This window comes from Paramormyrops kingsleyae, chromosome 3, assembly GCF_048594095.1.
Source record: "Paramormyrops kingsleyae isolate MSU_618 chromosome 3, PKINGS_0.4, whole genome shotgun sequence".
Lineage (NCBI taxonomy): Eukaryota > Metazoa > Chordata > Actinopteri > Osteoglossiformes > Mormyridae > Paramormyrops > Paramormyrops kingsleyae.
In genome coordinates, this window is record NC_132799.1 from 23,485,631 (window position 1) to 23,513,270 (window position 27,640).

The 27,640-nt window shown below is 48.0% G+C and overlaps 2 protein-coding genes across 8 annotated transcripts in view; both read right to left on the reverse strand.

Moving 5' to 3' along the window:
- LOC111846161 (voltage-dependent calcium channel subunit alpha-2/delta-1) overlaps positions 1 to 6,310 on the reverse strand; it is an 84,340-nt gene extending 78,030 nt beyond the window's left edge. Inside the window, exon 1 of the mRNA XM_072709307.1 lies at positions 6,018 to 6,310. Coding sequence (XP_072565408.1) covers positions 6,018 to 6,106 — 89 coding nt within the window. The 5' untranslated portion in view covers positions 6,107 to 6,310. The remainder of the gene's footprint in view (positions 1 to 6,017) is intronic.
- Positions 6,311 to 16,614: 10,304 nt separating this feature from the next.
- The window catches only part of LOC111846157 (protein piccolo-like), a 59,828-nt gene continuing 48,802 nt past the window's right edge, over positions 16,615 to 27,640 (reverse strand). For 5 of the 7 annotated variants that reach the window (XM_072709889.1, XM_072709887.1, XM_072709886.1 and 2 more), the window contains 6 exons: positions 24,938 to 25,123; positions 23,718 to 23,856; positions 23,278 to 23,348; positions 20,627 to 20,764; positions 20,283 to 20,428; positions 16,615 to 19,924 (listed from right to left, as the gene is read on the reverse strand). In XM_072709889.1, coding sequence (XP_072565990.1) covers positions 19,781 to 19,924; positions 20,283 to 20,428; positions 20,627 to 20,764; positions 23,278 to 23,348; positions 23,718 to 23,856; positions 24,938 to 25,123 — 824 coding nt within the window. In that variant the 3' untranslated portion in view covers positions 16,615 to 19,780. The remainder of the gene's footprint in view (positions 19,925 to 20,282; positions 20,429 to 20,626; positions 20,765 to 23,277; positions 23,349 to 23,717; positions 23,857 to 24,937; positions 25,124 to 27,640) is intronic. The other 2 variants (XM_072709888.1, XM_072709885.1) reach the window with 1 other exon arrangement.

The following is a 27,640-nucleotide window of genomic DNA, read 5'->3' on the forward strand; positions in this document are numbered from 1 at the left end:
GGATCTCCCATAGTCCACCGGGGCGCCTCATCCAAATGACTGAGACCACGCAGAAGTGGATCTCCCATAATCCACTGGGGCGCCTCATCCAAATGACTGTGACCACACAGAAGTGGATCTCCCATAGTCCACTGGGGCGCCTCATCCAAATGACTGTGACCACACAGAAGTGGATCTCCCATAGTCCACTGGGGCGCCTCATCCAAATGACTGAGACCACACAGAAGTGGATCTTCCATAGTCCACTGGGGCGCCTCATCCAAATGACTGAGACCACACAGAAGTGGATCTTCCATAGTCCACCGGGGCACCTCATCCAAATGACTGAGACCACACAGAAGTGGATCTCCCATAGTCCACCGGGGCGCCTCATCCAAATGACTGAGACCACACAGAAGTGGATCTTCCATAGTCCACTGGGGCACCTCATCCAAATGACTGAGACCACACAGAAGTGGATCTCCCATAGTCCACTGGGGCGGCTCATCCAAAAGCACTGGGGCACCTCATTCAAATGAGTGAGAAGCTGAAAGCATCCAGCACTATAAGAGCCATTATTAATCTGAAGGTGCTAAAAATGAGTCAGGAAGATGCATCTTCACCAAACTAAAAAAAACAAACTTAATGTGACTCTTGTAGTATGTGGTCAGATTCGGTTGACATGAGTGAGTAAACGCAAAGACAGGTGACTACAGGGCTTTTGTGATCACACCAGTAAGTCCTGTGACAGCAGAGAGCAGCTTGACACCAGCAACAGATAATCAATGAGCAAGCTGTCGTCTCACTGCTCCCACAACCCAGCGCTGGGCAGACAAACCTGATAATGTATTCAGCAAATTATATCATTCAATCGCTGAACACAGAGGCATCTAACACGTGTTAGTTACCATCCAGAAAGCAGCCAGAAAACAAGTAGCTACTGGATACCAGTAACATAACCGAGTTCCTCAGCTTTCACCAAAAGGCCACATCATCACAGACAACCGGCATAGCCAAATGTACGTCTAATTTATTAAGCAGTTATATCCAAAGTGACATACGACTGATGAAGGAGGGTGAGACCTGTAGCAGTGGGAATTAAGGGGCTTACTCTGGGCCCAGCAGTGTCACGCAGCCACCGAGTGTTGAGCTGGATCCACGCCAATGCCGTTCCTGCTCCCTTCTGGGGATGGATGTGGCAGGAAACACAGCGAACTGCCTGCTGGAATCACCGTGACAACAGGAGAAAGCAACCTGGCAACGGGGCAGGTACTGGACAGCTAAGATGCTATAGGCCTTATGAATGTGGAAATAAAACCATTTTAGAGAAAGAGCCTCCGAAAAGTCTCAACCCCCTCAGACCTGGGGCTTCCAGATGGATGGATGGATAACTTCACAAATCTATCTTTTAATGCACATTGAATTGAGATGTTAGATACCCCCCCCCACACCCCACCCCACCATTTTACAGTTCTCACAGTGAACCCCCAAACCAAAGTTCTTGCGCAGAGAAAACTCAAAGAGCTACACAACCACGACGAAAACCACCAAACCCCCCCCTCCCCCAGGACAGCATAGATGCACAGATCCCTCCAAGTGATGAGGCCCTTATGAAAACAAGGACCAGCACCCCCCACCCAGTTTGGTGTCTTTCTAGTGCATTAGTTGGATTCACGGGGCCCATATCTGAATGAATGACTCTTTACAAAACCTGGGAAGATGTTCCAGTGAGACCAATGTGCCTAAAGTAGATTTCAGGTGGTAGCCATTATGTCATTAATGGATCATCTGAAACGCCACAGCGCTGCAGCACATCCATTTGCGGGCATGTGCTATTCAAAGCCAAGTCCTTTCTCTGCCTCCTTAAAGCAGCGCCCATCTCTCTCTGCCTCCTTAAAGCAGCGCCCATCTCTCTCTGCCTCCTTAAAGCAACGCCCATCTCTCTCTGCTTCCTTAAAGCAGAGCCCATCTCTCTATGCCTCCTTAAAGCAGCGCCCATCTCTCTCTGCCTCCTTAAAGCAGCGCCCATCTCTCTCTGCCTCCTTAAAGCAGCGCCCATATCTCTCTGCCGCCTTAAAGCAGCGTCCATATCTCTCTGCCGCCTTAAAGCAGCGCCCATATCTCTCTGCCGCCTTAAATCTGTGCCCATCTCTCTCTGCCTCCTTAAATGAGCGCCCATCTCTCTTTGCCTCCTTAAAGGAGCGCCCATCTCTCTCTGCCTCCTTAAAGCAGCGCCCATCTCTCTCTGCCTCCTTAAAGGAGCGCCCATCTCTCTCTGCCTCCTTAAAGGAGTGCCCATCTCTCTCTGCCTCCTTAAAGGAGCGCCCATCTCTCTCTGTCTCCTTAAAGCAGTGCCCATCTCTCTCTGCCTCCTTAAAGCAGCGCCCATCTCTCTCTGCCTCCTTAAAGCAGCGCTCATCTCTCTCTGCCTCCTTAAAGCAGCGCCCATCTCTCTTTAAAGGACCACCCATCTCGCTCTGCCTCTTTAAAAAAAGTGCTCCTCTTTCTCTCTGCTTCTTTAAAGGAGTCCCCATCTCTCTACCTCTTTAATGGTGCACCCCTCTCTCTGCCTTAACACATTTCTCAGCATGAAGGTTTGCGTCAGCATCCACTCCCGCACTGCAAAACAAGCCCGGCACCTTAAATCTGCCTCACACCCAGTGAGCTGCTATATCCTCTTATTAAGATGAGGTTACGTTATGTTGTTCTTATACTATGCCCTTATTGGACAGAATATAACTTATACTTTACAATCTCCCCAAAAAGACAGCCCTTTGAGAAGCTGCCCATGGTCCTATGCTGGAGAACACCCAGATGGTGGCGCCGTTTCCTGCTTCCTATTCTTAACACACAACAACAAACTAGGGAGTCAACAAATAAACGCTCCCCAAGCACAGCCTCTCAGGAGAAACACGATGGAGGTGGAGGGTGAATTTGCACCCGCGGCTGCTACATGCTAAGTGGAATAAACACACTGGTTGCAGATGTGTGAGAAGTAGATGGGAGGGGGGGGGCAGTCATCTATATGTAAGAATTGCTGAGCTGGATGGGGGGTGGGTAGGACCCCAGCCAGAGCACGCCTGCCTGTTGGCTATATATAGCAGCCCCCACACCTGTCATGCTGGGGGGGGGGGGGCAGATGCCAGCCCCGCCTGACCCCACATGCCAAGCTCATACAGGCCGTACAGGAATACCTCCCCAGTGGCTACTCTGCAATGGGAATTACACCCCCCTCCCCCAATGTCCCAGTACTACACCCATCAGAAGATGAACTCAGCCTGTGAGTGCAGCACAGTCAGAGGCAAAATCCATAAAACCTACAGCAGACACACAGGCAGATACACAGAGATAAACACAGACAGACAGACGGACACACGCAGAGATAAACACAGACAGACAGACGGACACACGCAGAGATAAACACAGACACCTGTGGACACACAAATGGACACTGATAAACACACACGCAGACTCTCCACACACACACACACACACACACACACACACATATGCCTGCGCAGAATGATTTGGTTGTCAACTGACTGGGTCAAACACTTAGGCTACAGTGTGAATCTGGGTTATTTATGTCATTAAAGAGCTGCAAGGTCTGTTCCACTTAGAACACAGGATTGGGTCAACTAGTGCTTCCACAACCGGCCACTACATCAGCGTCTCCTTCCGCCAGCTGGCTACCAGACAGCATCACATGACCTGCTCGACAAGGGCTTCCCACAAGGCATTCTGGGTAGCACAGTTCTGAAACACAGACACAACTAGCGACAAAAAATAGTATGAAAATGAATTTAAGGGTTAAGAGAAGATGTTTTAAATGTAAATGTTTAAAGCATGAACCAGATGTGTGTGACATAATGCTTAGATTTTGTTCCGGAAAATAGTCAGGTGTTAGACAATGAAAGAGTACTGGAACCGACTGATTGACTCCTGTGCACATATGCAGCCTGAAGCCGTGCCCACGAGCACAGGGCAGAACACAGTGCCTCTGTGATGGGGGGGCACGCACACACACGTGACCACATGATCTCACACACACACACACACACGTCTGTATTCATATCTCTGTGGGGACTTTCCATTCATTTTGATGGGCATACCCCTAATCCCAACAATGAGAACCTTAACCCCTACCCAGCCCTAACCTTAATCACAAGTAATCAAACAAAATACAAGGACTTTTGGCATTTCAAAATTTTTTGATTGCAGATTTTTATTAAATTGAGTTTCGCCTTGTGGGGACCAAAAAAAAGGTCCCCATAACATCAAAATAACAAGTTTTTAAGTTGTGGGTACAACGAAATATATACATGACTCTCACACAGACACTCAACCCCGACACACAGACACACACACAGACCTCCAGAAGAGCAGGAAGGGGCAGCACGCACACAGACCTCCAGAAGAGCAGGAAGGGGCAGCACGCACACAGACCTCCAGAAGAGCAGGAAGGGGCAGCACGCACACAGACCTCCAGAAGAGCAGGAAGGGGCAGCACGCACACAGACCTCCAGAAGAGCAGGAAGGGGCAGCACGCACACAGACCTCCAGAAGAGCAGGAAGGGGCAGCACGCACACAGACCTCCAGAAGAGCAGGAAGGGGCAGCACGCACACAGACCTCCAGAAGAGCAGGAAGGGGCAGCACGCACACAGACCTCCAGAAGAGCAGGAAGGGGCAGCACGCACACAGACCTCCAGAAGAGCAGGAAGGGGCAGCACGCACACAGACCTCCAGAAGAGCAGGAAGGGGCAGCACGCACACAGACCTCCAGAAGAGCAGGAAGGGGCAGCACGCACACAGAGGGTCGGGGTCACACTCAGGTGGCTTATGCCAGCTGCTCGTCACTTACAGCCCCATCCTGTCATCATTTGCTGGATTTAATCTTAAAGATCGAGACACATAACAGAGGCATAAGCTTCTCCTGTGTTCCAGTCACTAAAACATGAAGTCCCCATAAAAAAGAGCTTATATTCAGGACTGAAAGAGGCCAGCACCCACCAGACCCCCTGGGGCCCCCATCAGAACCCAGGGGCCCAGCAGCCTTAGCTCGGGGCCCGACTATCAGACACAGCACTTCAAATGTGACAACTTCACACCACATTAGGTCATAATGACCCCCCACCTGTGGGTGCCTGTTTTACCCACAATACACAATGTGACTTTTTTGAAAACAACGTTTTAAACAATTATTTAATGAATTAATTAAATAAACAAACTTTTAAACAATCTCGATCATTCTGCATTAAGGATCAGAAGGACGTGAGTAGTAGGTGCGGCAAATGCGGTGGGGGCGGGGGCTTTACACCCGTGCATGTATAAATACATATTATTTATTTGAATAACAGCAGCAGGTGCTTTCCCTGATCCAGAGCTGACTTTGCTCCTGTATAAGTAACATTAAATATGTTACACTGAATACTTTCATTCTCAGTACAGTGTAAATCCTTTTAGAGGGAACACAAGCTGTACAGCACAATCCTGTCTGAGGTTGTCCAATATATAAGTGATATATATAATTCTGCTACCAACAGCATGATTCAGATTAGACCGATGTCCATGTTTCTATTTTAATAAATACGCTTTAAATTAGAGTCTTTCAAGGAGCGCACTGAGGAATGTTTATAAGTTTAATAATGGAAACAATCTGACAGAACATGTAGGTGCCTTCCGATCTGAATACCATTTGATGTGTTTGAGTCACATACATCGTGTAGCTATATTATATAATAAATAAATACAATAAATAAAACTTCAAGGGTTTTTTTCCATATGAACTTCATTAGATCTTTGAGTTGGATCAACTTTTGCAGCACAACGAAAACGGCAACCAGCAATTGCAAGCCGGTAGTGCAACATACATACATAAGCGTGAGATGCTTGAGTGATTAAACAAGTATGCACGTGTGATCTAAAGCTGCATACACTGCGTGATTTAAAGAGCACAAACTGGAGCCTGAGCGGCCGTCATTATAACCTCCATCCCTAACCCAGCTGGTTAAGCTACACTCGGCCGGCATCACTTACACAGGCTGCCCGGGGAAGTTCACAGACAGGACAGAGGCGGAGAACAGGCAAAGCAGCAGCAGCGCCGCAGGTGTCCGGAGCGGCTTCATGGTTCAGCGGCTCCTCGGCGGCGGGATCGCGCTCCGGGCTCCTCCACTGGCTCCTCCAAGGGCTGCCGGCCAATTGGCTCCGGGTCTCTGTGTTTTAGGCTGCTCTGTGTTAACGCTCGGCTAAATGTAGGGATCTGCGGAGAAGCGCCGATCTGCGCCGTAATTCCTCCTCCGCCCTTCCTCCCTCCCTCCCCCGGCCGTTTAAAGTCTGGGGGGCTCCGCCTGTGACGGAGCGCTTCTCCGCCCCCAGTGATCGGCAGCCGCCTTCCTTACATGGGAGAGAGACGCGCCGTGAGCTGGCAGTCGGCGGCCCCCGCCCGCCTGCGCGGTCCCCGCGCCGGAGTACCGTGCGAAGTTCACCGGCGCTCTGTCTCCGCACACACAGCATTTTTTATAAAATTTCACTGACATCATTTTGAAAGAAATTTGAAATTGTTTTTACTCGATCTTTTTTTGCTGAATTTCTTACCTGAGTTTTACGTTCATGTCTCAATATGTTATGTTTAAATATCTTTCATATTTAAATTTAATTTATTACTGTCCCCGCACTGTGACCAAAGAAATGGCGATTATTTCAGAGTGACGCACGCATCCTATAGCTGAGGATGACAGTAAAGATTTTATTCTACTGTAAATGCTTCCTGATTTCTCTTTAGATGGCGTATGAATTATTCAAAGGCTAACAGGGGCGACTGGTAGGCGGGGCAACCAGGCCAGCTGTGCCAGATCCCGGGCCTCCAGCGATGTCGAGGGCCCGGCCTCTGCCAGCTAATGTTAAATATACGTAAAACACTGACCTGTTTTTGAGTACCGATATCACAGACGGTGCATAGTGTCACGAACATGCTACATTTATATCTCTCATTTTTATGTGTACAATCTCATTATGATGGGAGTCAATGCAAAAAATATTTGGTACAATACTTGAAACAATTTTGAAATGTAATAGTTTGTACTGTGTTGTAAACAAACTCTGTTGTCAAGGCAGGTATTTCACAAAAAAAATAGCACGTTTGTGGAATTGCAGCTTAACTGCTGCAGTGCATGATGGGAACGGCGTTTGAAGGCTACTTAATTATCTGCGACTGGCGTATGCAGGCCCTAGATGTGCATTTGGATGGGGGGGTGTGGTCCATTTTTGCCCCAGGGCCCAGTGTACAGCTGTTCCCCCACTGAATGCTACACGTAGGTCATGGCCAGTTCAGTGGTTTATTATAGGTCTATTAAATGAATCAAGGCTCATCAATGGCTTACGCTTCTTATATCAGGCCCCAGAGTGCCATGCCGAGTGCGGAGAGGACAACCCAAAATGCAGCTTTGTGCAAGTTAACCCCTATAGGGGACTTTGTTAAGGTGAACACTGAGGCGCATACAAGCAACAATGGGGAATACAAGACTGGGAGGCACTAAAACACTAACTAACCAGGAAAACACAGGAAACAGCTGAGAGTGAGTCAGGACAGGACAAAATACCAGACAGGCAGCCAGAAGCCGTCTGGGCAACGGCAACAGGCGGGCAAGGAGGAGCAGAATTAACTGTCGGCAACTGCGGGGCCGGAGCAGGAGCAGGTTTAACAGTCGGCAACTGCGGGGCCGGAGCAGGAGCAGGCTTAACTGTTGCTAACTGCGGGGCCGGAGCAGGAGCAGGCTTAACTGTCTCCAACTGCGGGGCCGGAGCAGGAGCAGGCTTAACTGTCGGCAACTGCGGGGCCGGAGCAGGAGCAGGTTTAACTGTCGGCAACTGCGGGGCCGGAGCAGGAGCAGGCTTAACTGTTGCTAACTGCGGGGCCGGAGCAGGAGCAGGCTTAACTGTCTCCAACTGCGGGGCCGGAGCAGGAGCAGGCTTAACTGTTGCTAACTGCGGGGCCGGAGCAGGAGCAGGCTTAACTGTCGGCAACTGCGGGGCCGGAGCAGGAGCAGGCTTAACTGTCGGCAACTGCGGGGCCGGAGCAGGAGCAGGCTTAACTGTTGCTAACTGCGGGGCCGGAGCAGGAGCAGGCTTAACTGTCTCCAACTGCGGGGCCGGAGCAGGAGCAGGCTTAACTGTTGCTAACTGCGGGGCCGGAGCAGGAGCAGGCTTAACTGTCGGCAACTGCGGGGCCGGAGCAGGAGCAGGCTTAACTGTCGGCAACTGCGGGGCCGGAACAGGAGCAGGCTTAACTGTCTCCAACTGCGGGGCCGGAGCAGGAGCAGGCTTAACTGTTGCTAACTGCGGGGCCGGAGCAGGAGCAGGCTTAACTGTTGCTAACTGCGGGGCCGGAACAGGAGCAGGCTTAACTGTCGGCAACTGCGGGGCCGGAACAGGAGCAGGCTTAACTGTCTCCAACTGCGGGGCCGGAGCAGGAGCAGGCTTAACTGTTGCTAACTGCGGGGCCGGAGCAGGAGCAGGCTTAACTGTTGCTAACTGCAGGGCCGGAGCAAGTGTGACTACTGGCAACTGCGGGGCAAGACACAGTGCAATATTTAATGAAATAATTATTAACATTTTTTGGGGGGTGGAGGGGTCCTCAAACGTTTAGCCAACGTCAGCTGTAGCCTACTTTCTTGTCAGAGTCGGCGCTGGGAGGGATAGGGACAGAACGACTGCAGGTAGGAGAAAAATGTCTGGTTTTAGAAAACCAGCATCCTTTTCATATCGCACCTGCTTCTTCCTTGCCTGATAACCACTCTTGGCTTTGCTGGGGCTGCATGTCTGCGGTTCACACCACAGGTAACGAAAAAAAAACAGAAACCTCTGCACTTAGATGCAGCTGAACACCAAATAGTGGGATGTGCATCAAACGAGAGCGATGGCATCAGTCACTAAAGCCCGTCTTACATGTGGAGTGACACAAAGCCCATCTTACATGCGGAGTGACACAAAGCCCGTCTTACATGCGGAGTGACACAAAGCCCGTCTTACATGCGGAGTGACACATCAAACGAGAGTTATGGCGTCAGTCACTACGGCCCGTCTTACATGCAAAGTGACAGAGGGTGCAGAATGACAGAGCAGGGAGTTAGCAGGAAGTTTAATTTTGTCTGCTTTTGGGTCTATTTTAACAAAAATACAAAGCATGGAAAGAACAGTAAACTTAGACTTGTTGATTATTTACAATTGAACGTTATTTATGAAGTATGTTGACAGGCAGTTCTGAGTAGTTTGGCAGTTAAAAAGTAGGACGCCTTACCACACTTCCTTTTTATAGTGTGTGTGTGTGTGCGTGTGCGTGTGTGTCTATATATATATATATATATGCGCCAAGTTAAATGTAATTTAAAAATTTATAATAAAAGTATCACTGTATATCCCCACAATCCATGTATCATTCGTTCATTTGTTTTTCTAAATAAAACTGAAAGTCAAAAAAACAAAAAAATTACAGACCTGGGCAAACAGACCTGAACGCGGATTAAATACAGGATATGACCTCAGAATAAACGCAAGACAGCTGATGCGATGGGAATTGACACGGGGTTCACGAGGTGGGCGTGGTCCAGGAGAAGGCTGGACGGAGGGACGTGACAAAAACAAACAAGAAAAAGTCATTATGCAACAGGTACAAATCAATTTGTCATTTATCTAGGGAAATAAGTATTTGATCCCCTACAAGTCAGCAAGAAATCAACACATTAACACAACACAAGTAGCACTTAGTTAAGTATTAACAGATACCAAGCCAGCATTCACATTTAATGGCATTACTTTGTTTAAAGAGTATTCTTTGGTCACTAACCTTTCTAGATCTTCAATCTTATCACCAGGAGAGACACCAGAGAGCTGTTTAAGGATGTCAGAGACAAGATTGTTGACCTTGACAAAGGTGGAATGGGCTACATGTCCATCAGCAAGCAGCTTGGTGAGAAAGTGACAACTGTTGGTTATTTACAAATGGAAGAAAGACAGAATAACTATATCTCGGGCCCCAAAGATGATTTTGTCTTGTGCGGCATCAATGATCTTAAGAACAGTGAGGGCTAACCCCAGAACTACATGGGAGAAGCTCATTAATAATCTCAAAGCAGCAGATCCCACAAAACACTGAGCAGATCTTAAATGAAGGGATTTGATAGCAACACGATGGTACAGTACAACAATGCTCATTTCATATTCTGTGACAGAGCAGCACATTATGTTTATGGCAACATTCCTCTAACATGAACCATACAGAGAGAGATGACATGATCCAGCCCGCTAACGAAAGACCCTTGAGCAGGAGAAGGACAGGTTTCATTTCTGCATCTTTTCTGGTCAAATGGCCCAGCTCTTCATTCTGGAAACAAAGCCAAAACATGCATTTACATATTGCAACAAGCACCAATGTGACTTATGTCAGATATTAATATTAGATTGGTTTATTAAACCATACAAAATATGGGATATGGATCATCACTATTGGCTAGTAGGATGTGGCAAATAAGTGGAAACAAACAGAGTTTGCAAAATTAAATTGGATTAATAACAATGAAGAATTTGAAGCCACAATTCATGTTTACGTACATAAACCAAAGACAAAGCCAGAGTACAAATAGAGAAACAGGCATGGTAATCAGCGTCTGCTCGTAGGCATTCAAAGAGCAGAGGCAAAGACGGAAAAAATTGTTAATCTAACAACAGGTATTTCCCAAGTCAGAAATAGAGAGTGGTCTAATCTGCAACCCAAACCAGGAGTAAAACCCAATGACCAGCACCAGTCCCGCAAGACAGAGTCCAAAAACCTCCCATCCGCAAACGAATACTGGAACATTTTAAACCCATCACGTTATCTGCAGCCAATTAAACAATTAAAGCGTAACAACCTAGAACCCAGTGGGGAACCTGCCACATAGATGATATACAATATAGAACTGGTGTTCTGTGTCAGTCCATAAGGGAGGGGACGCCCTCCCAGTCCAGCACAATGCATAGGGCAGGGGACACCCTGGGTGGCATACCACTGAAAGCTGGGTACATTTACCACAAATTACTTGAAATTTCATTTTTGTTGGGGAGAAAATTAAATTGGTACATGTGGATTCAGCTGAATAGGTGGTGTGGCTGATCAGGGGGGTGCGGCTGATCAGGGGGTGCGGCTGATCAGGGGTGTAGCTGATCTGGGGGTTTGGCTGATCAGGGGTGTGGCTGATCAGAGGTGTCTGATCAGGGGTGTGCGGCTGATCAGGGGGTGCGGCTGATCAGGGGTGTGGCTGATCAGAGGTGTCTGATCAGGGGTGTGGCTGATCAGAGGTGTCTGATCAGGGGTGTGGCTGAACAGGGGTGTGGCTGATCAGAGGTGTCTGATCAGGGGTGTGGGTGAACAGGGGTGTGGCTGATCAGGGGTGTGGCTGAACAGGGGTGTGGCTGATCAGAGGTGTCTGATCAGGGGTGTGGCTGAACAGGGGTGTGGCTGATCAGAGGTGTCTGATCAGGGGTGTGGCTGAACAGGGGCTTCTTGATGGCATGAACATTGGTGGGTGCACATGGGCAACCAGGTGCGGTCTCTCAGCTCAGCTGCCATTGGATTTGCTTTTCATATGTTACCTAGCAACCGTCTCTCTCCTCACAACAGCACCAGTGGATATTCGGCATGGATCTGTAGCTCGGAGACGTGGAGAATCACCGCAGAGCAAGGGATGAAATACGAAGGATGAAAGAGAGGCCTTGGCAGGAACAATGGCAGACACTTGGCTGGCCTGCTTCTATGGGTGCGCTAAGCTAACGGCTCTGGCGGCCACTCTGAGGGCTTTTGTTGGCTAACATACCATTAGCAGTTTCTCCAACAGCAAAGTATCCCAGGGAAGAGGCTCTTCCCCTTTCCAGGTGAAACACAGTGGATGGCCCAAATGTTCCGCACACTTGTGATGCACGATTTCTTACATCACTTTGGGCAAAAGCAACGTAAAAGCAAACAAGAAAAGAACTGAAGGGCCTGGAGATCATTAAATGGGACCTTGGGAGGGCTTTACACCACCCGAGCTGAGGAGGGTGTACGACGAAAAAAGGAGATTCTATCATGGACCGTAATAAAACATATCATAATTAGATAACATAGAACAAATGAATATACTGCTGACTAAGGGGACCTGTGTCACGTTTCAAATGCGATGTCACATCGAGTTGGCCAAGCGCTCACTTTTCCTGCAATCCACGGGCTGAAATTCATGACACATTGTGTTGAAGAAAACGTGCCAGGTGATACCTTGGTGACACGAGTGAGGCTGAAAGACAGCAACATAGACAGAGATGGGCAGGCCGGTGCACAGAACGTGGCACTGGATTAAATAACCATATGCTTGCTTGGTTAAAGGGGATGGATATGCTGGCAGGGCTCTTTGGAGTCCATGTCATCTGGGGTCAGAAATAACAGGGATGAAAGGTGCCCTTTAAGAAGAAGAGAATGTTACTGGGTCCCGGTGATCAAAAGGGACGTCAACACTGACCTGAGCAGGTAATGCCTCGATCCCATTTCAAACTCCAACCACTTTAGAGGAGCAAAGATCTTTGGATGAGACTGACTCCACTTCCATCCACAGGCAGTACATACCCAGGTACAAAAGAAAACAGCTGTGCTTAGATAGCAGACCACTTATTCTTCCATACTGGAGCTACATGGAGACAGCAGAAATGTCCCAGAAAATGCCAGAACTATCAGGCCCTATAAGGTCAGACGATGACATCACACCATGCTGGTAACTGACCGTGTGTGATAATCCCACTCACTGTCAAGCCTAATTTCAACCGTCACTGCAGAGAAACAGGAGTTGCTAACTGGATAGCATGATGGTTGGACAGCTGGACTTATTGAAACGTACCCCGTCACACATGGTGCCATTAGTTAAAGGAATACGAGAACTAAAGACAGCAGGATACATTTCATTCACTAGAAAGGAATGATGGTTGGTTAGCTTTTTGTTTAGACATCACACAGTAAGTAAACTCAATTTTGGGATCATTTGTGCATAGAAGGAAACTTTCTGTCTATAAACTGAGGAACTGTGCACGGTAATATAAAGCGTGGTGGGTCTGTATTTTGGAGACCAGTTTCCTCTTCAGATATATGTCACCCCCTACTTCCTGCAGATGGAACTAGCATTCTAACAGGTACATTGGAAACACGTTTGGCTCCAGAGGAAAGAGGGTCAGTGGTCAACTGATATTAAAGATGTGAGCTTAAACAACATGGTCTGCAAATAGTGACAACTACCTCCTGTGTCCTTCACAGACATTTTGCTCTCATGACTGTGTTTCCCAATTCGGCCATTTAATAAAAGATACATCATTTCAAGTGCTACAGCGCACCAAAGGATGCTCCATCATATAATCCCTTTACAGGAACGAAGTTTCATGACCAAGCTCATTTTCCCTCATTTTTCCGCTTTGTTCATCACAGCACTGAAAAATGTATTTGCACAATATATCAGCAGCCAGCTGATACATTGCAGTGTTAACTTACCCTCATGGTACCGTCACATACAGTAGCAATGCTAACTATCCTGTAGCCACACATTGTAATGTTCGTCAGTACTTTTCTAGAATATGAAGAACACACACACTAGTCATATTACACATAAGATAAAGATCTGATGAACTTTATTAATCAATGTGGATGGAAATGTCTTTGTCCAGCAGCACAGAAAGAAAAGGATAAAGTAAGTAAGAAGGCAATAAATTTGTAAGGAAAAAATTGTAATAAAATAAGCTAATATAGTAACAATAAAAATAATAAGCGAACTGTGCAAAACGACATATGGCAAATACTGTACAGACGCTCCTCTACCTATGAGCTTTCAAATTACGAACTTTCAGACATACGAACGAAGAGGACTGTAAGTCCAAATTGTGTTCTTTGGGTTCCCATTTCCTGTCCGCAACATCAATTTGTTTTCTATGCGCCAATTCCGCCTAGTACGGCTTCTGGCTGCTACTGCCGCCGCGCAGCAGCGTGGCGTGCGGACTCCCAGCATCCTAGTTCTTTGTACAAGTTGCGTAAACCCTTAAAATGATGTTGAATAACGACATACGAACATTTCAAGTTATGAACGGCCGTTCGGAACGTATCTCGTTCGCAAGTAGAGGGGCGTCTGTATAATGCTAAATGGCTTTTGTGCAAATGAGACACATACATCACATCTAACACTGGCACAGATATCCCCGACATCAAAGAGATCGGCTGACATGAAAGACGCAGAGTGTGATATTCTGGACCATGGCACCGATGCGTGCCTTTGTGGCTGGGCTGGTGTGGAGGGTAGCTCTGAACGTCAGACCACAAACATCCACAGCCTGTAAGAGGAGGGACATACCCCCCCCCCCCCCAGAGTGCCGTGTGGACAGACTCGATCAGTGAGGACCGAGGCCCTGTCAGGCATGGGGTCCACACAGACCTCGGGTCACAGGTGAAGTCTAACTGCAATGAGGGAATTTGTTTTTGTTCTAATGTTGACACTTTATTCCAGCACTAGACACTCACATGGAACTCGGAGAGCATGCATTGTATTTCACTCCAATTATGACAATTTAATTACATATTTAACTATGTGTTTCAGAGTAAGTACTCACAATTACAGCAATTATGAGAATTTAATTACACATGTGGCAAGCCAGCTAATTCATTTACTATCCTGATATGACAAGTTCCTATGCCATGAACACCGGACAAATAATAATAATAATTTTGTGCTCAGCACCTGTAGCATGATATGTAACAGTTTTACAGTTACTCAGCACGGTTTATTTCCCTGGGGGGGGGGGGGGGGGGGGGCGGTCATGTTTTTCCATGATGGGGGAGTCCTGAACCTAAAATCTCACAAGCACCTCTGGATAGCTGGAAATGAGAGGGTCACATGACTTGCCGGCTGCCCGCTGTTACTGTGGCATCCATGCTGCCTCCACGGCAACACTTAAAGCTACGGATTCCCACAGAAGGGACAAGAAGGGGGCATCATGACTTCCCAGCATGCTTTGATGTTGACAGGTAGAAGCTATTAAAGGTTGTCGATGCCATGGACACCGAGGAGAATGTAACAGTGTGTTATGGGTGACGGCATAAGCAGCACCCTTCATTCCACTGTCTCCCTTCCCCCCAGGCATCTATCCCCTACCTAGCAACTGTGGCACAAGCATTTCATTGTGCTCCTCACAACACATGCAGCAATAAAACCTGAACGCTGACGTCGCACAGAGCAGGACAAAACACAGCAGGTGTAGCAGATGAAAGCCAGTGGTGGCACTACACTGGCACCGTGATGCACATACACAGACACAGACACACACACACAAGTTGGTCTTCCTATCTAAATGGGGACCGTCCATTCATTTCTATGGGAAAAACCCTAATCCCAATCACGGCACCCTTAACCCCTACCCAACCCTTACCTTAACCATAAGAAACCAACTAAAATACAAGACTTTTGGAATTTTTACATTTTGATTGCATTCAGTTTTTTTTTTTTTTTTTATAAAACTGAGGTTACCAAGAAGTAACCAAATATAATACAAGACTTTTTAGTTTTCTGATTGCAGTCACATTTTTTTTATAAAAATGAATTTCCCCTTAAGGTGACTGAAAAAATGCCCCCCGCAGTGTTAAAATAACAGGATTTTATCATCCAGGTGGGGGCTCCCTATTGTCCCTATGCATACACACAGACACAGGCATTTAACACTTTACTAAACCTCTCTGGGAAAAGGAACTTCCATCCCATCATTCCCAGTTTGCACTGGAACCAGCAGCCCGAGCAAGCCCAAGAGCTTTAGAAGCAGCAACCAATCAGAGCGGAGCTCATCATGGCCGACTTGGCTAAAGGCCGCAGCCTGCAAATACTCCTGGACACTAGGTAACAACAATTGGAGCAATTATTTTTGCCCAGTTATTTTGGGATTACCTAAAAAGATGTGTGAAATGGGTCCAGGAACCCAGGAGAGCAGGTAAGCTGGAAGGTCTCTTTGTTTTATAGGTGCACTGCACATCAATCTGAAGCTTAGGTAATTCTTCATGGTAACTAATTACCAAGCTAGTCCTGTGTTGCATCACACTTCAGATTATACTTATGGTACATCAATACAAACTGAGGACGGTAACATAAGACGGATACGTACGTGGCGTAAATACCGTATTCTCCAATCGCGTGCCTCCGGTACGTCCGAAAGGATAACTCCTTCTTTTCTTACCCAAGACCGCCACCTTGTGCCCATTTCAAAAGTGCAGCTTTCCACCTGAAGGCATTTTTCAGCATTCTGCAGTAGAGTCGGCTGCCAAAACCTCCGTATTTATTTCGTATGGATGTGAAGTTAAACAGCCCTTAGAGTGCTGGGTGCGATATTACACTGGTTGTCAGTCAATGTCTGGTTTAGGTCAATAGGAAGCATTCACACGATAACTGACCGAGCACAGTCTTCTCATCCATTCCAGGGTTTAACGCTCATCCCGCCGCTTAGTCAATGTGCACTTTCAGGGTTTCATTGTGGACTAAACAAAACAATGGTAAAGTAACGGAGCTGTGCATAAATAACAACACTAAATCTTTTAAATAACCGGCGAACTGCAATATGTATTTAATATATATTTATTATTTAGACTCATGGGAAACAGCTGTTTTTACAGCACGATTTGCATAAAATCTCAATACATCCTGTGGACGACCACATAACCGTGACTTCAAAGTGTCTCATAACCATTTTACATCTAGTGAAAACCCAGACAAATTTTACAGGCATGTACAGTGAGAATACTGCTTTACATACATGTACACTTTACATACATGTGGTTTTTCTCCCCATTCATTCTGTTTTCTGTTTTACATATAAGCAAAAATACTAACAAATCATCAAGGACACATGCAATATCGAGCGCGCGGACACAAGCTGATGGCATTGTCACAGTCCTGTGGCGTCGATGTCTAGGCGTTCCTGGGTTGAGATTTTACACTCATTTTAGCCAAAATGCGGGGTTATCGCTTCACTCCACGGGCGACCACGTAGATCAGTAAAAAATATTTGCTTTAAAATGAGTTTTCACATTCACATGCTCAATGGCAGACCAAATAAATAATAAAATGTCCTCTGGTATAAAAACAATGCAAGGTATTTACAAGGTTACATGTAGGAACCATTTTCCTCACAGTTATATAATTATTATTATCATTTTTTTGTTCACTAGTAAACATTGGAACAACAACAGGAATGGACGTATGGAAACGTGAGGGAACATTGGAACCGGACCAACATATTCAGCGCATATACATCTGAAACGGAACGCTTGGTGATTTTTCACATTTTCACGATCATTATCACAAACGCTTTATGGGTGATGTGGAGGGACTCGCTGCCTAATTATGTTTAGATGTATGACGAGACGAAAAGCCGCTTCCCGTGAGGTGAGCGATGTGTCTGCGAAGGAAGGATCATGCATATCACACGAGTGACTGCGTTACCTCACCAGCCGCATGGAGAAACGGAAGTGAAATGAAGAAAACGTGGGAATACAGAACGGAAAGCGCACTCCACGCACACCCAGCAAAAAGTAAAAAACGGAAATATTACAATAAGCACTTCTTTTCAAATAATATAGAACCATTTCATATATATTATTTAATGTTATATATATATATGTATGTATTTATATATACGCATGTGCTGTTTTCAGTTGTTAAGAAAAGGCATCGTTGCCATGTTGCATAGAAGGATCGCAAAAAACGCCAATAGAACCCATGGATTTGATTTTAAAATAAGATTGGCACACGCAAAATCAAACGCTCGGCCATAGGACGATTTACCACTAGCAAAATAACAAAAAAAAAACAAAACTGACGGTCACTGTCTGGAAGGTGCAGGTATCCCAGGATATATGACGGTATCGTTTCGTTTCTCGGTAACTGACAGGAAGGAAATCGTACACAGGCAAATATGTCGAGGGTCGTGTGTCGGGAGGGTTCCAGGAGCGAACACACGGGATCGAGCAGGGCGACCACCGGAGAGGACATTATTAAATAGACTTTTTTTTTTTTTTAACAGCAAGTAACAATCACGGACTATGATACAATTAACACCACCTCCTTCGAAATGTACACACATAACCGTCTACCATGGGAGCAAAACGCGTCCAGTAAGATGCAGCCCTGGGATTCCTTGGGTCAGCGCCAGCGACCTCAAGGGCTGCTAAGCAGTGTTGCCAGGTCCGGCAAAAATCTCCTGCCCAAGGTCTGCTTAAAATCCGCCCAATGGAAGCTGAAACCAGCCCAATATCTGAAATTCAAGTATACTGTGTCTCAAAGAAATAAACCAGTATTTTGCATGCTGATGACATTCAAATGTTCGACATTTTAAAACCACAGTTAAACACAATGACGTCACATAGACAAACTCTCTTTTCCCTGGGTTCCCAACTGTGGTTAGCTAACTTTCAATTTAGACTTTCAATTCGAGACTATTCCGCACACACATTTACATGTATGTGAATTAGGGAATAAGATTGCTTGGGTGTGAACCAATGCGTGAGAGTTACGCCAGACGCGTGAGAGTTGGCAGCCCTGCTTTCCGTCTGCGTCTGTCTCTGACTTTCGGTGGCTACAGTGATTCACTATTACTCAGCATTAGGAGCCACTTGCATTCATGATAATTAATTTCTGTTTCCCTTACAGTCCGCTGCCGCGGGACATTATGACAGCAGCCCAAGAACTGGCAACCCGCGACCTCCTAATATTTACCAGCAACTGTACTTTCAAAATAGCCCAAGTGGGCGGGAAAACCGCGGACCTGGCAACTCTGCCACTAAGGAAGCTCGCTGTGACGTCACGCACTACTCCTGCCCACAGCCCGCGTTTCAAAAAAAAGCTCTTTTCTGGAAAAAAGCACGCTTTTGTAGGAATAGATTAAGTTTTACTGTAGCATCTATCTATTTGGTCGACAGACAAACAGAGCAGTACCTCTCATTCAGTTCAAGGTGCAAATTATCTAAGTGTGACTCATAGTACAATAAGAAATGTAAGATTTTGTGCTTTAAATGTCACATTAAACAAAATTAGAACCAGATGATCCAATCCAACAAGACAGACCGATAGTCTGAACCAGCAAGTCAACCGTCTGTAGCCAAATAGCTAACCAACCATTACCTCTACATGTGCATTCATAATATTCTTGTTAAGTATGTGCCTATCTCAGTTAGATAACCTTCCCTGGTAATCTATCGCCTCTGTCCAGTATATAAAGTGTATGAGCCGGATTATGTCAGACGGACGAACACTAGAATGAATGGAAGGCGCTCTGTGCACAGGCCGAGCGCAGACAGTGAGGCTGGAAGCCCAATGCTGTGAGTGAGGCCAGGGGGAGCGCAATGAGAGCACACCGTGTCGTACCCGGGCACCTCGGAGCCAGATGGACGGGCACCTGCGGTCATGCCCCCTTCAGCCTCCAGCTCCTACCCGGAGCCTGGCACCTGCCCGTATGGTTTCTCGTGCATCCAAAGAAAGACTCATGGCTGGGATGAGATGTGCAGTCTGCTCTGCCTCCATCCATCTACCTCTCTTCCTCCCCCACTAACCACTATCTTTCTTGTGCCTTTGTTTACTCCACACACGCACACCAGACCAGGAAAGCTGACCGAGATCCCTGCTTCCCCATTACGGTCTGCCCCTACCACAAGGTGCCAGTGCCTCCCAGCAGCTCAGAATCCCTGTGGCTGCCCTCCCCCGGGGAACCCTGCCGTGAAGCGGCGACCCCTAGGGGTGGCTCTGGGGGGAGCTGGCCAGAAGTTTGTGCCAGCTAGCGCTCCTCTTCTTCAGGTCCACTTTGTCCAGCCAGATGTAGGCCTCTCCCACCAGAGTCTTCTTCACAAACTTACCCCCATTGGACACCAGGAAGAGCTGAAAGATAGGAGGAGGGAATAAGGCAAAGCACAGCACAGTACCACACTGCCCCCATCTGGACGGCAGTGTCTCCACCTCTGTCTTCTGGCCTCCATTCCATTCCCTTATACAGGTTTCAAATCACCAGTAACAATCCTGAATTTTACACCTGATTATTCTCAGTATTTATGCTGATGGCACTGTGGAGGTTTTCCCTGTATTCATCCATCCATCCATCCATCCCCAAAACAGGGCCATAGAGGGGGTCCACCCTAGCTGGGATGCCAGGTCATCAGGGTGCACATGCACACGTACACTCCCACATGCACTGTGTAAAAGCAGGGGCTGACACTGTACACGCTTGGCATGGTAGTACCTGGATGGAGTGGCCCGCGGGATTCAGGATGAAGCGGAATGTCTCGTTGAAGGAGGGCTCACGGTCATGCCGGCACACCCGTGTCTTCTTCTTGATCACCTTCTTTTGTGTGGCCACATTGACCACATACAGCTTCACATACAGATCTGTCTCAGGAGAACCATTGAAAGATAGTGAGACACCTCTGTTCTGACAGACAGGCCCAAAAGAGCCAGGAGGACAGAGCAGATAGAAAAGGCTTCAAAAGAAGCTCTTGGCTGTCTATAATGGTGTAAGAATGGCAGGGTGGAGCAGCCCACCAGCACTTGTGTGACACCGGGGGAATCTCTCGTGGGGACACATGCCTGGGAGATGGTCTGGAGACTTGAATTTGTAGGTGATGTTTCTGCATTGGAGGATCTCCACCACGAGCTGCTCGCCCTCCGTCTTTGTCTCCTTCTTCAGGGCCACCTTGATTTCCCCCATGGCCTGCGTCTTACCTGCTGACAGTGAGGCAACAGTGAGCTTACGGTGACATTCAGTGGGAACATGGGCTTCCATCCCTGATGGGGCTAGTGACCAGGCTGTTTGCGTAAGCCGTCACACGGAGAAGAACAGAACCTTCACGGAGACCTTCTACTCCAGCCTGCTGAGGCTCCTGGCTGTTGAAAAAGTTTCATGGCAGCCATGTGGAAGGTCTTAAATGCATGTTGAACTGCTTGCAAACCCTCAGAAAAGCAGCTTTAAAGTGAATCAAATTTCCTGGGAAAATCAGGTTGCTTTTTGTGGCCAGAACGTGGAAGGTTTTGGCCACCCCTCCCCCCCCCCCAGTGCAGCTAGATAAACTTGTTGGTCCTGAATTCAGTAATAACTGTCACATTTCACAGACCTAGAAAGTCTGCAAGGCATCAAACATGGATGACTCAACCTTTCACATTCATGTGACTCATTCTGGTGAACATTGCATGCGAGAAAAATGGAAATTACAGGAGCATTACTGACCCCAAGTGGCCATCTTTAAAAGGACGGCCAAATAAACCAGAGGCAAAATGATGCCACTCACAAGTGTGACCACGAACTCACCAGACCCTTGACTTTCCGTAAGTGATATGTATGACATTATTGGCCAACATTATTTTCATCACTATTATAAGGCTTAATTACACTACCACCCCGGATAATAATAATAATAATAATAATAATAATAATAATAATAATAATAATAATGGCTGACTATGTGAGTCCATACACTTCCATGCATGATCTGCCTCCACTTGGATTCCGGTCTGAGGTAGTGGAAAAATAAGTTGACCAGATGCTCCTACTGTAACCACACAGTGCACGCTATATCTGTCACAGAACCTAAGCTGGCTCTCTCCTGCTGCACACGAGCTTGCACTCCCACATAAGCCCCCCCTCCCCCCGATGTACACAACTTATTGTCAGGGTTCATTTGAAAAAAGCTTCTCATACAAAGGTAGTAAATTTCTGAATAACAGCACAAATAAATATAAAGCCAACACAGAGGTTATGACCCAGAGGGCATGTTTCTCACAATGTCAATATTAACATCAAATGAAGCAAAATAACATTGTAACCATCGAAGACTGAAATGGATCCTATATGAAATCTGTCAGTAGCCCACTAGCCAATTCGTGCTTGCTCCTGTCAAACACCCAAAGGGCTGAGCAGTTTGTGCTTACTCCTGTCAATCACCCTCAGGATAGTCTAATTTGTGCTCTCTCTGGCAATTGACGAAAGGACCACCCAATTCATGCTCCTTCTGTCAGTCGCACAAAGCACCGTTCAATTCGTGCTCCCTCTATCAATCACCCAAAGGACCATCCAATTTGGGGTCTCTCTGTCAATCACTCAAAGGACCAACCAATTCGTGATCCGTCTATCAATTGCCCAAAAGACCATCCAATTCGGGCTCTCTCTGTCAGTCACCCAAAAGACCATCCAATTCGGGCTCTCTCTGTCAATCACCCAAATGACAAAACAATTCGGGCTCTCTCTGTCAGTCGCACAAAGCACCATCCAATTCGGGCTCTCTCTGTCAATCGCCTAAAGTACCATCCAATTTGTGCTCCCTCTGTCAGTCACCCAAAGGACCATCCAATTCAGGTTCTCTCTGTCAATCACCCAAAAGACCATCCAATTCAGTCTCTCTCTGTCAATCGCCTAAAGGACCATCCAATTTGTGCTCCCTCTGTCAGTCACCCAAAGGACCATCCAATTCAGGCTCTCTCTGTCAATCGCCTAAAGGACCATCCAATTCAGGTTCTCTCTGTCAATCGCCTAAATGACCATCCGATTCACGCTCCCTCTGTCAATCACCCAAAAGACCATCAAATTCAGGCTCTCTCTGTCAATCACCTAAAGGACCATCCAATTTGTGCTCCCTCTGTCAGTCACCCAAAGGACCATTATATTCAGGCTCTCTCTGTCAATCGCCTAAAGGACCATCCAATTCACGTTCCCTCTGTCAATCACCCAAAAGACCATCCAATTCAGGCTCTCTCTGTCAATCACCCAAAAGACCATCAAATTCAGGCTCTCTCTGTCAATCACCTAAAGGACCATCCAATTTGTGCTCCCTCTGTCAGTCACCCAAAGGACCATCCAATTCAGGCTCTCTCTGTCAATCACCTAAAGGACCATCCAATTTGTGCTCCCTCTGTCAGTCACCCAAAAGACCATCCAATTCAGGCTCTCTCTGTCAATCGCCTAAAGGACCATCCAATTTGTGCTCCCTCTGTCAGTCACCCAAAAGACCATCCAATTCAGGCTCTCTCTGTCAATCGCCTAAAGGACCATCCAATTTGTGCTCATGCCTGTCAATGACCCACAGGACTAACCAATTCATGCTCATGCCTACCAATCAGACATAGTACTATCTAATTCATGTTCACTCCTGTTATTAGCCCACAGGACTGTCCAATCATGGAGGCACATGGGGATAAAGGCAGAGCAAACTTCCAGAAGATGCTAACACCTCCACCTGCTTACTTACCTATGTTTTCTGCAGACCCCAGGTGGTCAAGTCCTCGCATGCCATCTGTCCCGTTTGGGATGGTCTTCCCACTGCTCAAAACAGTGGCACGTTAAAGTGCTACCATTTCAGTTACAATCACTTTCACTAACAAAGTGTCATAAAGAGAAAATGTGTTTCATCATATTACAGTCATTATCATTATGTAAGTCATCCACATGTATCTGCTTGCAGATGAACTATATTTAACTATTTAAAACTGTTCTGTGTTAAGATGAGATGAGATGAACTTTATTGATACCAGGGGGAGATTCTGGTGCAGACAGCAGAGAGGTTTCTCAAGAACAAACCAGAAAATATTTCATGTAGATGGTACCATGTGTTTCATTCTTTTTTTTTTAAACATGGAACCTAGTAACAGTCTATGTTTATGGGGGAAACCTGTCGGATGAGGCACTCACATCTGTGGTACGTGGAAGATGGCGCTGTCTATGGCATCAGCACCGTCCTCCTCCTCCAGGTTGAGATCGGTGGCAGCAAAAGTGCTCACCACGGAGGTGTTCTTCACAGTGCTGCCGGACGTCCTCTGGCTGGGCCGCACTGTATGGGAGACAGGAACCGTGTCAGGAACGATGATCGCCGAGTCGCTAAGTGACGAGGCACGTGATGAGAGACAGGAACCGTGTCAGGAACGCTGACCGCCTTGCTGCTGAGCAATGAGGCTCGTGATGGGAGACAGGTGCAGCATCAGGAGCGATGACTGCCAAGTTGCTAAGCAACAAGTCACGTGATAGGAGCCAGGCAGATCGTCAGGAGTGGTGACTGCTGAGCAACTAAGTGATGAGGCATGTGTTGGTCATGTTCATGCTAAACACTGAGCAGCCTGCAGGTTCAGTATGAATAACCAGCTCCCTGTTCCGCCTCTACTCTTAAGTTTCTAAGTGGCTTATATCACTAATGTAAATATAGCTTATTATTTGTCCATAAACCTTCAACAATCAACTATAGGACTGATAAAAATAAATGTAATTAACAAATGAGGACATACTTTTTTTTTGCTTTTAATGTGATTGAAAAACCCACAACAGACGTATTCCATAAAGGTCCTTTAAACTGGGATGCATTAGATGAATTCCTCAGTCATGCTTAATTAATTAAGAGCAGGGCCGGAATGGAAAGCCGCCTGCTCAGTGGTTTGTGGGGAGAGCATCAGAAGGGTCCGTCTACATTTAGTCACTCTGAGTTTCTGACTGTCGGTGGGCCTGCAGGTCCATCCACACTAACAGGGTCCTCTATTTCTGGCCCAGATGCATACTGGGAAATTGGATTATTTAATCTCTGAAGTGTTTTTAGACACAACAACCTAGCCGGCTCTTACTTCAGTATAGTGTGAGAATGACTGATGTTTAAAGCAGCATATGCCGGTCTTGCTGGTCCATAATGTCCAACTCCTCACCTGTCATACTATCGCTGTTTAGCAGAATGAAGTTACACTATTTTTTATTCTGTTGGGGCCGATTGATCACTCAATCAATAGAATGGATTTAATAAGACAAAGTCGTGAGCTGGACAGGATCAGCTGGCGTGCCTGACCCTCATCAGTCGTAAATACTGGGACTCCCCGCCCTGCGGAAGCACACACAGGAAGCTGTGCGAGGGGCTTGCAGGGGGGGTCGCCTACCTGGCTGGGTGCGCAGATGCTGGATGGCCGGGTCGGTGCCTGGCACGGGCTCTTCTGGAAGCGTCTGCCCCACACTGCTCTTGCTCTGGCTGCGGGATGGACCGTGGGAGCGGAGATGTCCCTCGGAGGAGGACTTTGAGCTGCCGGGGCTACTGTGGGACTTCTCAATAGTGGGGAGCTGCATGTCTGAGGGAGCAGAGCCAGAGATAATGAGCAGCATGGACCTCAAACGGACCTTACAGAGGCTTAATGTGGACTTCATGCAGGCCTCACAGGGGATTATGCAGACCTAAGTGGGCCTCAGGGGGCTTAATGCGGACCTCAATCGGGCCTCACTGGGCTTTAATGCGGACCTCAACCGGGCCACATGGGGGTTTAATGCGGACCTCAACCGGGCCACATGGGGGTTTAATGCGGACCTCAATCAGGCCTCACGGGGCTTAATGCGGACCTCAATGGGCCTCAGGGGGCTTAATGCGGACCTCAATGGGCCTCAGAGGGCTTAATGCGAAAATCAATAGGCCTCAGGGGGCTTAACATAGGCCTCAATCAGGCCTCACAGGGGCTTAATGCGGACCTCAGTGGGCCTCAAGGGGTCTAATGTGGACCTCAATGGGCCTCAGGGGGCTTAATGCGGACCTCAATGGGCCTCAGGGGGCTTAATGTGGACCTCAGTGGGCCTCAGGGGGCTTAATGCGGACCTCAATCGGGCCTCACGGGGCTTAATGCGGACCTCAATGGGCCTCAGGGGGCTTAATGTGGACCTCAGTGGGCCTCAGGGGGCTTAATGCGGACCTCAATCGGGCCTCAGGGGGCTTAATGCGGACCTCAATGGGCCTCAGGGGGCTTAATGCGGACCTCTATGGGCCTCAGGGGGCTTAATGCGGACCTCAATTGGCCTCAGGGGGCTTAATGTGGACCTCAATGGGCCTCAGGGGGCTTAATGCGGACCTCAATGGGCCTCAGGGGGCTTAATGTGGACCTCAATGGGCCTCACGGGGCTTAATGCGGACCTCAATGGGCCTCAGGGGGCTTAATGCGGACCTCTAAGGGCCTCAGGGGGCTTAATGCGGACCTCAATGGGCCTCAGGGGGCTTAATGTGGACCTCAGTGGGCCTCAAGGGGTCTAATGTGGACCTCAGTGGGCCTCAGGGGGCTTAATGTGGACCTCAATGGGCCTCAGGGGGCTTAATGCGGACCTCTATGGGCCTCAGGGGGCTTAATGCGGACCTCAATGGGCCTCAGGGGGCTTAATGCGGACCTCAATGGGCCTCAGGGGGCTTAATGTGGACCTCAGTGGGCCTCAGGGGGCTTAATGCGGACCTCAATCGGGCCTCAGGGGGCTTAATGCGGACCTCAATGGGCCTCAGGGGGCTTAATGCGGACCTCTATGGGCCTCAGGGGGCTTAATGCGGACCTCAATTGGCCTCAGGGGGCTTAATGTGGACCTCAATGGGCCTCAGGGGGCTTAATGCGGACCTCAATGGGCCTCAGGGGGCTTAATGTGGACCTCAATGGGCCTCACGGGGCTTAATGCGGACCTCAATGGGCCTCAGGGGGCTTAATGCGGACCTCTAAGGGCCTCAGGGGGCTTAATGCGGACCTCAATGGGCCTCAGGGGGCTTAATGTGGACCTCAGTGGGCCTCAAGGGGTCTAATGTGGACCTCAGTGGGCCTCAGGGGGCTTAATGTGGACCTCAATGGGCCTCAGGGGGCTTAATGCGGACCTCTATGGGCCTCAGGGGGCTTAATGCGGACCTCAATGGGCCTCAGGGGGCTTAATGCGGACCTCTATGGGCCTCAGGGGGCTTAATGCGGACCTCAATGGGCCTCACGGGGCTTAATGCGGACCTCAGTCGGGCCTCAGGGGGCTTAATGCGGACCTCTATGGGCCTCAGGGGGCTTAATGCGGACCTCAATGGGCCTCAGGGGGCTTAATGTGGACCTCAATGGGCCTCAGGGGGCTTATTGCGGACCTCAATGGGCCTCAGGGGGCTTAATGTGGACCTCAATGGGCCTCAGGGGGCTTAATGTGGACTTAACATGGGCTTCAATCAGGCCTCACAGGGGCTTCAGCATGTGTGGCTCCACATTTTATTTATTTAGCAGACATTTTCATCCAAAGCAACAAACATTTTTGAGTAAGCAGGTCAGACCGTCCCTGGAGCGACTGGGGTTTAAGGGCCTTGCTCAGAGGCTCCAGTGTTGACATCACCCTGGGACTTAAGTGGCACCCTTCTGATCACAGGCACAGTGCCCTAATTTATTACTGTAATAGGGTGGTCCCAGGGACGGATTATGGGTTGTGTGGGCCCCTGGGCAAAACGTTCGCGAGGGCCCCCCCCCCACTCCACCACCACCACCACCACCAGCACCACCACCACAACCACCACAATTCAAGGGCCCTTGGCAGCCAAACGCCCTCCCTCCATGTTTCCATCAGAGGCCCTATAGGGTCAGGGGCCCTTGTAGGCAGAGGATCAAAGAATGTAAGCCCCCTAAAATAGACAAACGAAAATACATTGTTGATAAGCGTTGCAAATTGTTTTGGGCTAGGGGCCCCACGGGCCCCAAGGGCCCCTGGGCAGCGGCCCCACTGGCCTGGTCCGTAATCCGTCCCTGGGTGGTCCTAGTACACACCATGAACAGCAGCTCGAATCCTGCCCCTGCACTGTGTGTAGCATTTGCAGAGGTGGAGATTTC